Below are 16,512 nucleotides of genomic sequence, written 5' to 3' on the forward strand. Positions count from 1 at the left end.
CATATCAGCTATCGATCTTAGCTCACATTACTCCCCTCATAGTATACATAGAAGAGTTAAACTGAAGCTCCTATCCTCTCTGTGCACTTGCTCCCATTGTTCCTTGTACCTTGTTATGCCCTGGTTCTCTGCCCATTGCCGCAATTTTCCCATCTCGGGTGCCACAGTCTTCACGCAGTCTCTTAGGCTTTCCACAGCCAGGAGGAGTCCTTTTCTCAATCCTTGTTGCCCCATAGCACCTTTTCTGTACCTAACAGTGCTAATTAGTTGGTTTGGCTATCTTTTTTTGTACTCTTATCTCTCCAAACTAAACTAAGCTCCTCAGCCCTTAGGAACTACTATATTATCTTAGGTAGGGTGGGTACCCAGTAAATATTGGATGAATGAATGAATTCTGGCTAATTATAGTTCAGGTTCTTGTTATCTCTGGTTGGTAGAGTTTCTTGTTTTTCTGGGTAATTACTAACTAAAATGTAGAAAAGAAGTCTGCCAAAAGGAATTAATAAACTAACAGAAGAATAAGAACCATTGCTAAGATGTGTTCTAATTCTCAAGTTTGTAGTTAAGGAAGGCAGAATGTTTGCAAGCCTCAGTCTACCCTTTGGATTTTGAGCTTCATTCACCTGGGCTTTTAAGGCAGTATGAACCTTTTCAGGTGAACTACCTGAGGGTAATTTGTATTTTGCTCATTTGTGTCAGTTAGTATGCTTAGCAGTATTTTGTCCTATGAAGGTTTTATTATTCTTTTAAGATTGATTGATTTTAAGATTTCATTTATTTATTTGACAGAGACACAGTGAAGAGGGTACACAAGCAAGGAGGAGTGGGAGAGGGAGAAGCAGGCTTCCTGCTGAGTAGGGAGCCCAGTGCAGGGCTCTCAGCCAAAGGCAAGATGCTTAATGACTGAGCCACCCAGGCACCCCTAAGATTTATTTATTTTAGAGAGAAAGTGTGCAAGGTTGGGCAGGCAGGGTGTGGGGAGCGGACAGAGAGAAATACAAGCAGATTGCCTGCTGAACACAAAGCCCACTGCCACACCGCCATCTCAGGACCTTGAGATCCCTATCAGAGTCCAAACCAAGAGTCTTACACCTCACCGATCACGCCGTGAAGCCGTCTCTATTTTTGAACAGGTTTTAGAGTGAGTGCTTACCAACTCTGGAGTTTTAAAAAATAAAATAACACATGGAACCATAAAATAACTACAGGGGCACCTGTAAGCCACTGGGTGGCTCAGTGGGTCAAAGCCTCTGCCTTCCGCTCAGGTATGGTCCCAGGGTCCTGGAATCAAGCCCCGCAGCAGGCTCTCTGTTCCTCCTCTCTCTCTCTCTGCCTGCCTCTCTGCCTACGTCTGTCAAATAAATAAATAAAAGCTTTAAAATAAAATAACTTACAAAATTATTTTACAGAATTAGTTTTTTACTATCATTAGAAAAACTTTAATATTTTTATAGTAGCAGCAGGCTCCTCTGTTAAGGATGTACTGCCGTGTCATTGGTGTTTAGGTCAAAAATTGTTTCTTAGGCACACCTCATGCTTTTAGAACCATTAATATGAGCTTTCGGAGTTTGGTTTTTCTGTGATTATAGATCCAGTTATGAGCCACTCAAACAATAAGCAGAGCAGACCCTTGGAAAATGGCTTACATGCAGAAGATAGCATCCTGGTTGAAACAGTGTGGGCAGATTTTGTATCTCAAGAGTTGATGACTTGGAAAAGATTCCATCATCTTAGAAAATACTGGTTTAGAATGGGAGATTGAAAAAAGAAACAGGATCTCCTAAATTTTCCCACTGTCGCTTTTTGTCCCAGTAGCTCCTTCTCAACTTGGTTTTTTTTTAGAATACTGTGCTAAATATGAGCTAAATCTTTGGCATTATCTGCTTAAATCTCAAGGAAAGCAAATACATCTCACCTAGGATCAAACCATTACAATTACCTCACTTCTCTCTAGATGATGTAAGATTAATCTCAGTTCTAACAATCTCCTATCATTAGGAGCATCCTCAAAATAAGAATTGCTAGCTATTGCTCACTACTAGTGCTTTTTTCAATAAATAGAGTGGTTCTTTAAAGCAGTTGCGGGGGGTTTACCTATTAAAACTGTAGAAGAATGAAGAATACTTTCTAATCAATCTTGTTATTTGCTACTTTATTCTCTTGCCATTAAAGTAGAAGGCATTATAACATATTTATATAAGTTAAGCTCTTTGATAATTATGTAGCTAGCAGTGACTTATAAAAAGAGATACATGTGTGTTTCTTCTGGTGTGCAGAAAAATGGAATAGAACAATGGGGAAAACAAGAGTTTTTCTTAGAAAAACAAGAAGTTGAACCAGTTGCTCTTCTAGCAGTAACTGGGATTAGAAAGGCAGAGTTTATCCATTGCAAGCAGTTTGGCTACACTGACCACGTGGTGGCTTGGAGAGTGATGTTGATGGTGTGGGTGATAGGAAGCTGGGAAAGGTGGATTTTAAGAAATCTGTGTTTGATCTCTGTCTCTCTCTCCTCTTCCTGCTCTGTAGGAGTTAGAAGCAGCTCTTCACAGAGATGATGTAGAGTTTATCAGTGACCTGATTGCCTGCTTGCTTCAGGGCTGCTATCAACGAAGGGATATCACGTGAGTAATCCTGATTTTACTACGCTTTTCATGTAGTAAGAACTAATTAACCAGGTGCACTGAGTTTTCCTGTCTCCTGTAACAAACCATCACTGATCATTTGCCAATGGTATTTACATATGGATTCCCCAGCTCTGTGTTTGGCTTATTCTGGAGTTCAGTTTTAATTTTCTTATAATCCCTGAGTCTTATTTCACGCTGACAAATCTATATCCCTTACTCCTGGAGCCACCAGTTAACATTATCCAGTGTAGAATTTCTTCTCAGTATATACCTTTCTTGCTGCTTTTTACAGAAATTACAGCCTCTTGCAGTATTGGTAAAATGTTGCCTAACAAATTATAGCTAGATTTTACTGCATTTCTACCACTTGAGTATCTTCTGTTGTTCACATAACCAGTAGCATAATTTTTAATATGCAGTAGCATAATTTTTAATATGCAGCTTCTAGGCTCACTCACACCATAACTGCCAACTAAACAGCTGTCTGGTACATTCAACATGTATAGACGTTTGGAGCACAATTTTATCTGTGTAGACAAATAAAGGATCTTCCTGATAGGGCCTCATTCCTTGTTTTGACCCTAACTTAATAATACATTTTCTTTGCTACTACATTTCTATGCAGGATGGAACTATATAGAGCCAGCTCTTAAAAAGCTGAGACAAATGGTTTTCCAGTTTTCAGCCCTGCAGTGCCGAGCAGGGCAGGGGTTTGGGGTGTGAAGGTTTATTTTTCATACAGTTAAAGGTGCTATCCCAAATACTTCTGCTCTGTTAAATCTACTCTTAGTATCTGTTAGGGCTGGGAAGCTAGGCCGAATAGAAATGTGCAATAAACTCGCCATTAGAAGATGAGTAAGAGGGCGCCTGGGTGGCTCAGTGGTTAAGCTGCTGCCTTCGGCTCAGGTCATGATCTCAGGGTCCTGGGATCGAGTCCCGCATCGGGCTCTCTGCTCAGCAGGGAGCCTGCTTCCTCCTCTCTCTCTCTCTGTCTGCCTCTCTACCTACTTGTGATTTCTCTCTGTCGAATAAATAAATAAAATCTTTAAAAAAAAAAAAAAAAAAAGAAGATGAGTAAGAGATTGATGAGACCCCATTTTCTTCGGGGTAAAAGTTTGAATCCCTTAGGGGAGAGGTATTGTTCCTGGACTCACTTTGTTAATATAATGACTTTTTATCCAAGGATACCGGGATGGTTATGCTAGACAAAGAATTGACGAAAGGTGGAAAATCCATCTATTGTTTTACTGCTTGAGCATGATAATTAAGTTCGTCCATTCTTTTACTGGGATATGGTTTTTAAGCACAGTTGGAGTCACACTGTGATACAAACTTATATTTTCATATCTTGCATTATTTTTCTTAAACCATCTTTCCTTTAAATGTAATTGTCAAAGAATCCAATTTGGTAGCTGGACATTTGTGTCTAGCTTTTAACTGTTGTAAACAGGCTATAATGCATTTCCTTAGACATAATGATTTGTATACCTAGTGAATAATCTCCTTAGTTTAAATTTCTGGAATGGTGATCACTTAGAAGAAATGTCCATTTAAGATTTTTAAAATAGATTTACCAGGCTGCCCACCACAGAGGTTGCTTCATTTGAGCACTGAATCTTCACAGCATGAGGGTATCTTCCTGAACTTTCAGACATTGCCCACTATCTGCTGGGTAGCAGGTACTGGTGGAACAGTCAGACACTCTCAAGACCTTCATGGCATTTACAGGAAGGCCCACTAAGAATTATATATCTTATTACTTTAATATGATATTACTTACCACTTACTGTGATAAAGTGTTCTAAAGTAAGAATATAGAGTGTCAACAGAGCATATAACCTTAGATGAGAAAATGTGAACTGAGCATTCATATTTGGGCTTCCTTGGGCCAGTGCTTATATTTTATAAAGCACAATAAATAAGTGAGTGAATGAATGAATGAATAAGGGAAACCACCAAAGACTTGCAGGTATAAGGAGTGATAACCTTAGAGCTAGAGGTCATGATCCTGGGGTCCTGGGATCGAGTTCTGCATCAGACTCCTTGCTCAACAGGAAGCCTGCTTCTCCCTCTGCCTGCTGCTGCCCTCTGCTTGCGCACACCCCCCCACCCCCAGACAAATAATAAGTAAAACCTTTAATGAAAAAGAATCTGGCTACAGCTTAGCTGGGTGCGTCTAACAGTTTTACTTAGAGACTGCAATCAGGGTACCCAGGACCTTGACTAAGGACTACAGTCCTCTCAAGGCTTGACTGGGGCAAGTATCCATTCATTTGTTTTCTGTTGATGCATAACAAATTTCTCCAAACTTAGTAGCTTAAAAAATCCATTTATTATCTCACAATTTTATAGGTCAGGAGTGTACATGTGGCTCATCTGGATCCTCTGTTCAGTTTCTTGCAGGTCTGTAATCAGGCTGTCGTCTAGGCTGTGTTCTAATCTGGAGGGTTAACTGGGGAGCAGCCCAAATTCATTCAGGTTGATAGCAGAGTCATCTCTATGTGGTTGTAGGACTGAGGTCCTAATTTTCTTTCTGGCTGTTGACTGGGAGCTGCTCTCTTCTCCTCCAGGTCACCCACAGTTCCTTTGCCAGCCACATGGCCTCTTATTGCTTAGCTGTTTGTGTCTTCAAGGCCAGCAGGAAAATAGCTCTAGTCTGCCAGGATAGGATCTTATATGATATAATCATGGGAATGAGATCCTTTGCCATATTCTGTTGATTAAAAGCAAGGTATAGACCATCTGTCATACTTAAAGGAGGGGATTGTACAATAGTATGAATACCAGGAGGCAGAAATCATGTTGGGCTTTCTAAAGACTGCCTGCTATACATGCTTTTATTGTATTGACTGTGTCTCCCAGAACAGAACTAAAGAATAATGGTAAGAGTTATGCTTGTATTTATTAACATTTCCTTAATTATTAATATTTCATAAATTGTATAGGTATTTTTGATAGATTTTTTTCTTGTGGACCAGAAGAATTAATTCATTTTTGGATAATCATAATTTGGTTTTAATAGATCCTATAAGTATATGTGTGTATTTGAATGATATATATTTGAATTATATAAAAATATAAGAGTCATATATTATGAATGAGAGGTTTTGATTTTCCCCATTGTAAATGGGGGTAAATGTCTGTAACCAACTTGTTCCTTATTTAATTTTACTTCTCTCATATTTACCATTCATTTCAACCATAAATTACAGAAAAAGTATGTACTTTGATAATGTTTCCTATAAAAGTAATTAGTATGAATAGAATGCATATTCTGCAGAATATTTTTAAAATAGATGCCAACTTTTCCCATCATTCATTATATTTTCACTTGTGTTCATTTCATGTTATTTTTATTGTGAGGTAAAGAAGAGTGGTATGAGGTCATCTCCTAGATTAATAAGGTACCATTTTATAGGGAAGGAAACGTACCAATTTACTTACCAGGTCAAGTAGCTAGTTAGAAGGTGAAAAATTCCCACATGAGCAAGATTAAGTACAAAGAATCAAAGGAGCAGGAGATTGAGTATTAGAATCTGAATTTTAGGCCTGTAACCCAGACCCTTTTGTGTTTTTTCTTCTTAATATAAAATTATGGAATTTTTACAGTATAAAAAGGATTTTTTCAATAATCAAGTGTTAGTGAGGATGTAGGGGAAAAGAACCTTCATGCACTGTTGGTGAGAATGAGGACTGATGCAGCCTCTCTAGAAAACAATATGGAGGTTCCTCAAAAAATTAGATTAGAACTATCATATGATGTAATAATCACACTAGTGGGTATTTACCCAAGGAATACAAAAACACTAGTGGGAAAGGATATATACACTACAATAGCCAAATGTCAGAAGCAGCCCAAGTGTTCATCAGTCGGTGAATGAATAATGGAGATGTGTATATACCTGCAATGGAATATTACTCAGCCTTTAAAAAGGAATGCCCCCCCCCCCCCCACACACTTTCCACCATCTTCCTATGCCACCATAATGGTGCACATGAATGTCCTGGCAGATGCTCTCAAGAGCCTTAACAATGCTGAAAAGAGTCCATGCTCCAAAGTCATCATCCAGTTTCTCACGATGATGATGAAGCATGTTATGTTGGTGAATTTGAAATCATTGATGGTCACGGAGTTGGGGAAATTATTGTGAACTTCACAGGCAAGTTAAACACGTGTGGAGTGATCAGCCCCAGATTTAACGTACAGCTGCAAGCCCTAGAAAAACAGCAGAATAACCTGCTCCCACCTTGCCCCACCCCTCCACCCCAGTTTGGTTTCACTGTACTGACAACCTCAGCTGCCATCATGGACCATGCAGAAGCAAGATGAAAACACACAAGAGGGAAAATCCTGGTGTTCTTTTTCTAGGGATGTAATAACAAACGTGCCTCAGTGGGGGGAGAAAAGAATGAAGTCTTGCCATTTGCAATGACATGGCTGAATCCAGAGTATAATGTTAAGTAAGTCTGTCAGAAAAGGACAGATACCATTTGATCTCACTTATCTGTGGAATTTAAGCAACAAAATAAACAAACAGAAAATTTAGAAATAAATCAAGAAACACACTTAACTATAGAGAACAAACTGATGGTTTCTAGAGCCGGGAGGTAGGTTAGGAGTGGGTAAAATAGGTAAAGGGTGTTGGGAGTACATTTGTATTGATGAGTCCTCAGTCATGTATAGAATTGTTGAATTTCTATATTGTACATGTGAAACTATTATACTATATGTTAACTATACTGGAATTAAAATTAAAAACTTAATAAAGTTTCAAAAATACAGATTGTTGGTATTTTTAAGTGATAAAATACAGTATAGATTGGTCATCCCCACCCCCTTCTGAGAGATGGCATACAGGCTTAGCTGTACCGACTAAGTCTTATTTTCCACATAAGTATACCTAGAAGTTAAAATAGCATGTATGTATTTCAGAAGTATTTTTCTCATCAAAGTTGTGTTGGCTCAGCAGTCACATGCAAATGTCCAGTTTCCTTCTGTCATCTGTTCCTTCTGCGTCCTGTCCACAATTTCGACCTTTGTAGACTGCACAGAGGCCAGTATTTGGGACAAGTGCAAGCATTGCATGCTTCCCTTCCACAGTGCTGAATTACAGCAGCTTTTATAAATACATCTCCTCCTTATCACAACATTGTGTCGGTTACTCTTACCTGATTTATTTTGAAGTGAGGGATTAATTTCCTTTTTAAAAAAAATAGACCCTTTTTGAATAGCATAAAATTTCAAGTACTTGTTGTAATGAGCAAGAAAGCAGTTTTTCCCCTTCCCTATTGCCAGCAGCAACTTCTTTGACTTTTCTGCTATTGAAGGAAAATATGAAAAAGAGTCTCAGGTGGATAGAAGGAAGAAGAGCCCAGGGAGCTTAGTGTTCGCACTTTGGTACGGGGTGTGGCAGTACAGGTCCTACCAGTAGTGATGATGAGTTCTTCCTTAAAAAGCAGAACCTGCTATTGTGCACTGGGGCAGTGAGGCAAGCAGTTTTCCAGCATTTTTCAAACCACATTCTGCTAAACTTACCTTAAGATGGTGGAGTACTGTGGAAAACATAATGTTTGTTTGTTTTTAAAATACAGGTGAAATAAAAATATTTCTGGATGACCAAATAAATTTGGGAACTGGCAGCCCCGAGATTCAGAATTAATTGTTCTGGAGTGTCGCTCTGACTTCAGCCTTTTAAAAACTTGTTATTATTGAGGTGCATGGGTAGCTCAGTCAGTTGGGTGTCTGCCTTCTGCTCAGGACATGATCCCAGGGTCTGGAATGGAGCTCTGCATCAGGCTCTCTGCTCAATGAGGAGTCTGCCTCTTCCCTTCCCTCTGTTCTTCCCACCTGTTTATGCTCTCTCTTTCTCTCTCTATCAAATAAATAAATTTTAAGAAAGCTTGTTGTTATTGGTATACAATAGACAGACAGAAAATTTTATGTTCTCTACTTATACAGCTCACTGAATAGTCCCCTTCTGAACACATCTGTATAATGAGCACCCAGACAAGAAAGACCACTATAATGGATTTTACTTTTTCCATTGAAAGGAATTGTCCAAGGTGGTAGTCATTTTGTCCCACAAGCGGTGTCCACATGGAGCTAAAGTGGATGCATTCTTTCTGAATCATCTCATCCTATAAAAAGAGAGAAATTTGGACCAATGAATGCTTGCCCTTTCTGGTTCTGAGATTTACCTATTGTAGAGAGCTAAGACAGTTATTTCTCTCAGGATGATAAAAATACCCACTAAAGTTATCGTGAAGAGTAAATGAAATAATCTATGAGAAGCCTTAAAATAGTCTGGAGCCACTAATAAGTATCAATTTATTATATCAGTGTATGTAAAAACATTCTCATAGTTTCTGTATATGCTGGGTGGAAGGTAGACTTTGATTCAAGCAGCTTTCCATCTCTTAACTACTTTGGTCTGCACATTTTGAAACTGGGGTCAGCAAACTTTTTTTATAAAATCATAGAGAATAAGTTTTTTAGGCTTTGTGTAAATGATATGATCTATTAGAACTACTCCATCATCTTAGTGCAAAAGCAATAAATACTTCGATGGCTGATCATGGCTGTGGATTATTTTTTAGAACTTTATGTACATTGCAATTTGTATTTAATAACATTTTCACATGTAATAAAATAGTGTTGTTTGGACTCCCCCCCCCCCCCGTCATTTAAAGAAAAAAGAAATTTTTTTACATTTTTAGTTTACAGGCTGTTTAAAAAAACAACAAAAAAGGCATTCGGGGCCACAATTCAGTTTGCCAGCCCCTGTTTTTAGAACACTTTTTTAAAAAGAGTACTATTCTAGTTTGCAGTAACTCATTCTAACCTTTAAATGGCACATAAAACCCCATTTGTTCTTTTTCAAAAGATTTTAGTTATTTATTTGACAGAGAGTGTACTAGCAGAGGGAGTGGCAAGCAGAGGGAGAGGGAGAAGCAAGCTCCCTGCTGAACAGGGAGCCCAATGTGGGGCTGGATCCCAGGATCCTGAGATCAAGACCAGAGCCAAAGGCAGATGCTTAACCAGCTGAGCCAACCAGGCCCACCGCAAACCATTCCCCTCCCACTTTGTTCTTAATTTTGCTCTCCAAACTGAGGTTTTTATCCCCTTATATATAGGAAAGAATACTTGTCTGCTTATCCTTAATATCCTAGGCACTGCTGTAAATGTTTTTCAGTAACTCTTATTTAATCCTTATAATGTCTAATATAAATTCCTTTCTCATCCATCTAATAAGGATGAGGAATTTGAGGCACAGAGAGGTTAAATAACTTGTCTATGGTTACACAGATGGTAATTGATATAGCACAGATTTGTCCCTAGCGGTGTAATCCTAGATCTCCAGTTCTTACCCACAGCCCTATGCTATAAATGATTTAAAAGAAAAATGTTGAAGAAAGAGGTTTTCATCTAAAGTAAGGAGTTTTAACTATTTTTGAGCTGTATGCTTCTTTGGCATTCTAATAAAGTCTGTGGACCTGACCTCATCTCAGAATATGACTTGAAACCACAAAATACATAGGATTACAGCTTGACTAATTATACTGAAATATGGTTAGTAAATTGTTAATAAAACAAATTTTTGATAAAGTAATGTGTTTTTTATTAATTCATTAATATGCTTTAGCAACAGACTTTATTTCTTAACAGTATCTTAATCTTGGGGTGCCTGGGAGGCTCAGTGAGTTAAGCCTCTGCCTTCGGCTCAGGTCGTGGTCATGGTCTCAGGGTCCTGGGATCGAGCCCCGCATCCTGCTTCCCCCTCTCTCTCTGCCTGCCTGTCTACCTACTTGTGATCTCTCTCTCTCTCTCTCTCTCTCTCTCTGTCAAATAAATAAACAAAATCCTTTTAAAAAAAAAATCTTAATCTTTTAAGTATTCGTGATTCTAAATGGTTATCTTGAGATATTTATGGTACCTGTCATGTGATGTGAAAATATTTTCTTTTCATACACACACACAAAAATACATATGCTACTGTTTTCCCCCTACCTTCATAATTGAACAGAATGTAAAATTTCAGGTAGAGACTAGTTAAAAGTTAGTATTTTCTCAGCCAGGTTCACAACCACCTGACATATCTGTGGGCTCAAATCTCAAACTAATCTGCAATGCAGAATCAATATCTTTGAAGTAAAAGGAACTTTATCATTTGTACAATTTGTTTTTTTTTTTTTAACTTGCAAGGAAACTTAAGCAGCAAAACTGTATCTGAGTCATGGGAGCCTCTTTTCCACACATGTCCCATTGTATGCTGTTGTGATATTTGCTCTCACATATGTCTAAACAGTCTCCGGGTAGCACGGTGGGATTCAGTGCAAATCTTTGGTTTGGCTTCGTATTATTTATATTGTTTAGGAATTTGTTCTTGCCTGGGAGATGTTTAGAATAAAATAGCACTTCAAGTTTTTCAGGAATTTGTTTGTTTTATTACCAAGGAAGAGTGGTCATATCACCCTTCCTCATCTGCAGAGGATATGTTCCCAGACCCCCAGTGGATGCCTGAAACTGTTGATAGCATTGAACCTATTGAACCATGTATATGACAAAGTTTAATTTATAAATTAGGCACAGTAAAAAATGAAATTTATATAAATACTTAAATAAGCACAGTAAAAGACTGAACCCAGTAACAGTAAAATAGAGCAGTTGTAACAGTCTGCTGTGATTAAAGTTAACATGCATATGCACACACAACACGATGCAGAATGTCTCACTGTACCGTATGCACCTCTCTTAGGATGATGTGAGATGATGAGATGCCTACATGAGGAAATGAGGTGAGTGATGTAGCACTGGGCTACTGTTGTTAAGTCAGAAGGGGGCCTTCTACTCAGACCTGTGCTAACTGAAACTGTGGGATATGAAACCACAAATAAGGACAGGACTGCTGTATCTGAGTGGGGGCTAAGTGTAGCAGTTGGGCTCTGGGGAGGGTCCCCAGAAATCTGTGGGATCCTCTGTGCCTTTGTGTGATCCCTTCCCCTTAAGTGTGGGTAGGATCTGCTCCTAACCAGGAGAATTGGGGAACACTGATGGGGTATCACTCCCTTGATTCTTTTATACTGTATAGGACTCCGTCTCATTTTCAGATGCTGTAGAATTGCTTTGATGAAGTAAGCAACCATGTTGGGAAAGCTCCCTTGGCTGGGGACTGCAGTGGCCTCTAGGAGCTAAGGGTCAGCCATATCACAGCTATCTACATAACCATGGATAAATCAGGCGAGAAAAAATTGTTGAGCAGATAAAGCAATTCACAGAAGCATATGGACCAGAGATATGTTTCTATAAATGTAAAACAAGGAAATTAAATGAGGATAAATATATGTGGGAAATTTATAAAGAAAATCAAGGGGCGGGTGCCCGGGTGGCTCAGTGGGTTAAGGAGCCAACTCTTGGTTTTGGCTCAGCCCATGATCTCAGAGTCCTGAGATCCAGCCCTGTGTCAAGCTCTTTGCTCAAAAGGGAGTCTGCTTCTCCCTCTCACAGTGCCCCTCCTTCCCCCCAACTTGTGCTAGCACGTTCTCTCTCATTGAAAGGAAGGAAGGAAGGAAGGAAGGAAGGAAGGAAATCAAGGCACTGATTACCACAGTTCAAGAAAGTAATTCTACCTGGTAGGAAGGGAGACTACTATAGTTAGGGATAAGTGTAAATGATAATAACATCTAAGGTAGTGATTCTCAAACCTTAGGGAATATCAGAATCAGCCAGACGGCTTGTTTAAAGACAGATTGTTGGTCCTACTGTTGTGTAATTCTATCTAATTCCATAGGTTGAGATGGGGCTGAGAATTTGTATTCTTTATAGGTTCTAGATGATGCTGATGTACTGCTCCAGTACCATCCTTAAAGTTCCACTAACCTAGGGAATGACTAATTTTTTGTTTTTAAGCTTGATGGCAGACACGTGGGTTCTTGTTTATTTTGTTTTGTCTTTGCTGATTTACCCCACTCAGTATATAAACTTAAAAGGAGAGTAACAGGGACGCCTGGGCGGCTCAGTGGATTAAAGCCTCTGCCTTCGACTCAGGTCATGATCCCAGGGTCCTGGGATCAAGCCCCACATCGATCCCCCCATATTGGCATCTCTGCTCAGCAGGGAGCCTGCTTCCTCTTCTCTTTGTCACTGTCTCTCTGCCTGCTTGTGATCTCTGTATGTCAAATAAATAAATGAAATCTTAAAAAAAAAAAAAAAAAAGGAGAGTAACAGACTTTGTGTTGGTAACATACTTTTTATTGCTGTTGAAACACTCCGTACTTTTCCTCCTGTCATTCTCCCTGGAATTACAATTCTAGGAGTTGGTTTTATGGACCTGTATCAATAAAAATCCTGTAGGCAGTTAAATGGGATTCATCAGCTGGTTGCTCTCTGTAGCATTTCTTTTTCTTCATTGAGAAGTACCCTAACCTAATTAAGCCTGGGACTGGAAATCAGGAACGTCTGGTTTGCTCTTAGCTGTCAAAGTAAAGATAGGATTGCATCAAACAATGTCTTGAGCAATGGTTTAAGCCCTATAAAAATATCCTCTATTAAATGCTCATTATGATGATAGTTGACACCAAACAATCTTTTTTTCCCTATTATCACTTTTCCTAGAGTGCTCTTTTGATTACCTAGACTAACAGTGTGGTCTTTGTTTCACTGTCTTGTGGCTCCCACTCAACATAGAAACTCATGGGGTGCCTGGATGGCTCAGTGGGTTAAAGCCTCTGCCTTCAGCTCAGGTCATGATCCCAGCATCCTGGGATCGAGCCCCACATCAGGCTCTCTGCTCAGCAGGGACCTTGCTTCCTCCTCTCTCTCTCTGCCTACTTTTGATCTCTGTCAAATAAGTAAATAAAATATTCAAAATAGAAACTCATAACAATCATAAACTTTACTTCTCAGCATTAATTATATACCTTAGATCCTGTAATAGATTCTCTAAAGACTTTAACCATTTAGTACTTGGGGGTCCCATCTGCCTTCTGTAGAAATATTATTTATCTTTTTGAAAATTACAATACTTCTGTGAAATGAGTCCATGTAAACTCATCTTTATTAAGATGCAATTTAGATATAGATACAATAAAGCTTGCACAATTCAAGGGTACAGGGGTTTTTTTGGACACAGAGTACACCATTTTGTTACCATCCTATTCAAGATAATAGGATATTTTCATCTCTGCAGAAGGTGCACTTTGCCATTAAATATACCATTAAATGGCAATATAACCCCTCCACATTGTACCCCAGGCAGTCAGTGATCTGATTTTTATCACTGTAATTTTTGCCTTATTTGGGAATTTTATATGGGTGGGATCATACAGTATGTACTCTGGTGTCCTGTTTCTTTCAGTCAGCATAATGTGTGATAGTCATTGATACTGCTATTTGTAGCAGTAGTTTTTTCTGTTATGGGGAGAGGAAATCTAAATTGTATTCCACTGGAGAAATATGTCACAATTTATCTGTCCACTAGTTGATGGACTTAAATTTTGCTTCTGTCATACGTAAAGCAACTATGAACATTTGCGTACAGATGTTTTTGTGGGCATATGTTTTCACTTTTCTTGGGAATTTTAAGAGTAAAGAAACTGCCAGACTATTTTCTAAGTAGTTGTGAGTCATTTATATTCCTACTAACAACATCAGGACCTTCCATAATGTCAAGAAAGTTTTCTTCTAGGTGTTGTTTCAGTTTTAGCAGTTGGCCTTATGATGCATTTTGAATTAATGTTTATACTGGGTGTGAAGTAGAAGGTCAGTGTTCTTTTTTTTTCCCATATGGATATCGTATATATTCGGTACCTTTCTGGACTCTCCCCTATTCCATTGATCTGTATGTCTTATATTTATACAAATACCAGATTGTCTGGTATTAATAAGTTTTCCAACTTTGGGCAGAAATTTTTTTTCGTTGTTTTTACTATTCTAAGTTTGTGTGCATTTCCATATAAATTTTAAAACAACATTTTGGTGGCGGAGAGGGGAGGAAGCATCCTGCTAGGACAGTAAACATTTTGAGCAACATTGAATTTCCCTGCCCTTAACCATGATATATATGTTTCATTATTTGTTTATTTTCTTTAATTTCAATAATTTTTTTAGTTTTCACAGTGAAAACTTTGAAGCCGCTTCCCATTTGTTTCTAAGTAGTTGATAATTTGATGATACTATAAGTGGAATTACATTAAAGTTTTTATCTTTTGTGTGCATTTATTTATTGAGAGCAAGAGCACCTAGGCACACGTGTGCATGGTACCAGAGTTGGAAGGGGCAGAGGAAGAGAAACTTAAAGCATACTTTGCATTCAGTGCAGAGCCCAACGTGGCGCTCATGACCTGAGTCAAAACAAATAGTTGGTCACTTAACAAACTAAGCCATCCCGTGCCCCCCAAATTTTTATTTTCTATTTTTTCTAGAATGCATAAAATGCTGTTGATTTTTGTATATTGACCATGTTTTTATAAGATTTACTTATATTAGAAAGAGACTGGGTAGAGAGGCAGAGAGAGAATCTCGGGCAGACCCTCTGCTAAACAGGGAGCCCACTGCAGGGCTTGATCTCCCCACCCATGAGTTTTTTTGTTTATTTGTTTTTGTTTTTGTTTTTTAAGATTTTATTTATGTATTTGATGGGGTGCCTGGGTGGTTCGTGGGTTGAAGCCTCTGCTTTCGGCCCAGGTCATCGTCTCAGGGTCCTGGGATCAAGCCCCACATCAGGCTCTCTGTTCAGCGGGGAGCCTGCTTCCCCACTTCTCTCTCTGCTTGCCTCTCTGCCTACTTGTGATCTCTGTCTGTCAAATAAATAAATAAAATACCTTTAAAGATTATTTTATTTATTTATTTGAGACAGAGAACATGAACAGGGAGCCGCGGGAGAGGGAGAGGCAGAGGCAGACTCCTGCTGAGCAGAGAGCCTGACGTGGGGCTTTATCTCAGGACCCCAGCATCACGACCTGAGCCAGAGGCAGATGGTTAACCCACAGAGCCACCCAGGTACCCATCACCACCCATGAGATAATGACCTGTGCGGAAACCAAGGGTTGGACACCTAACCCACTCACCACCCAGGTGCCCCAGCCATGTTTTTACAATTTTCCTGAATTCACTGTTTAGTTTTACTGGTTTTGTTGTAGCTTTCTGATGATTTTTATGTAGTCTGCAGTTTAAAACAGCTTTGCTTCCTCCACTCCATTCTATGTCCCTTATATTTGTCTTACTCTACAGCAAAGACTCAGTATATATTCTTCTCCCCCACATCCCCCAAGATTTTCGTTACTGGGGCATCTGAGTGGCTCAGCTGATTAAGTGTCTGCCTTTGGCTCAGGTCATGATCCTGGAATGTCAGGATCAAGCCCAGCTTCGGGCTCCCTGCTGAACAGGGAGTCTCCTTCTCCCTCTGGCCCTCACCCCACTCTTGTGCCCTCTCTCTCAAATAAATAAGTAAAAAAAAAAAAAAAATTTTTTTTTTTTTAATTTTATTTGTTTACTTGAAACCGAGAGAGAGAGAGAACACAAGCTGAGGGAGAAGCAGAAGGAGAGAAAGAAGCAACTTCGCCCCATGCTGAGCAGGGAGCCAGAGATGGGGCTCAGTCCAGGGCCATGGGATCATGACTTGAGCCAAAGGCAGATGCCTAACTAACTGAGCCACCATGTGTCCCTCAATATATATTCTTTTAATTATAGGGAGAAAGTGTTCAGTCTTTCACCATTAAATAAGAAGTGTTGTTTCTTTTGTATATTGCTGAATGTTATTTCTTTAATAATTTGTTGAGGATTTTTGCATGTGTGTTCATGAGGAATAATTGTCTAGTTTTATGTTCTGTATCTGTCCGATTTTGGTGCAAGGATTGAGATGTGTTCTTTCCTGTTTTCTGAAACAGTTTT

The 16,512-nt window shown here is 39.1% G+C and overlaps 1 protein-coding gene and 1 pseudogene across 2 annotated transcripts in view; both read left to right on the forward strand.

The window, feature by feature from the left end:
- CECR2 (CECR2 histone acetyl-lysine reader) overlaps positions 1-16,512 on the forward strand; it is a gene marked incomplete at its 3' end in the record, with an annotated part of 145,512 nt that overhangs the window by 108,863 nt on the left and 20,137 nt on the right. Inside the window, exon 2 of the mRNA XM_082742483.1 lies at positions 2,527-2,621. Coding sequence (XP_082598609.1) covers positions 2,527-2,621 — 95 coding nt within the window. The remainder of the gene's footprint in view (positions 1-2,526; positions 2,622-16,512) is intronic.
- Positions 6,590-7,243, forward strand: LOC309868631 (small ribosomal subunit protein uS8 pseudogene; annotated as a pseudogene). Its single transcript has one exon. The product of its transcript is annotated as a small ribosomal subunit protein uS8 pseudogene (transcript).

The sequence above is a fragment of the Mustela nivalis genome (assembly GCF_964662115.1).
Source record: "Mustela nivalis genome assembly, chromosome: 7".
NCBI lineage: Eukaryota > Metazoa > Chordata > Mammalia > Carnivora > Mustelidae > Mustela > Mustela nivalis.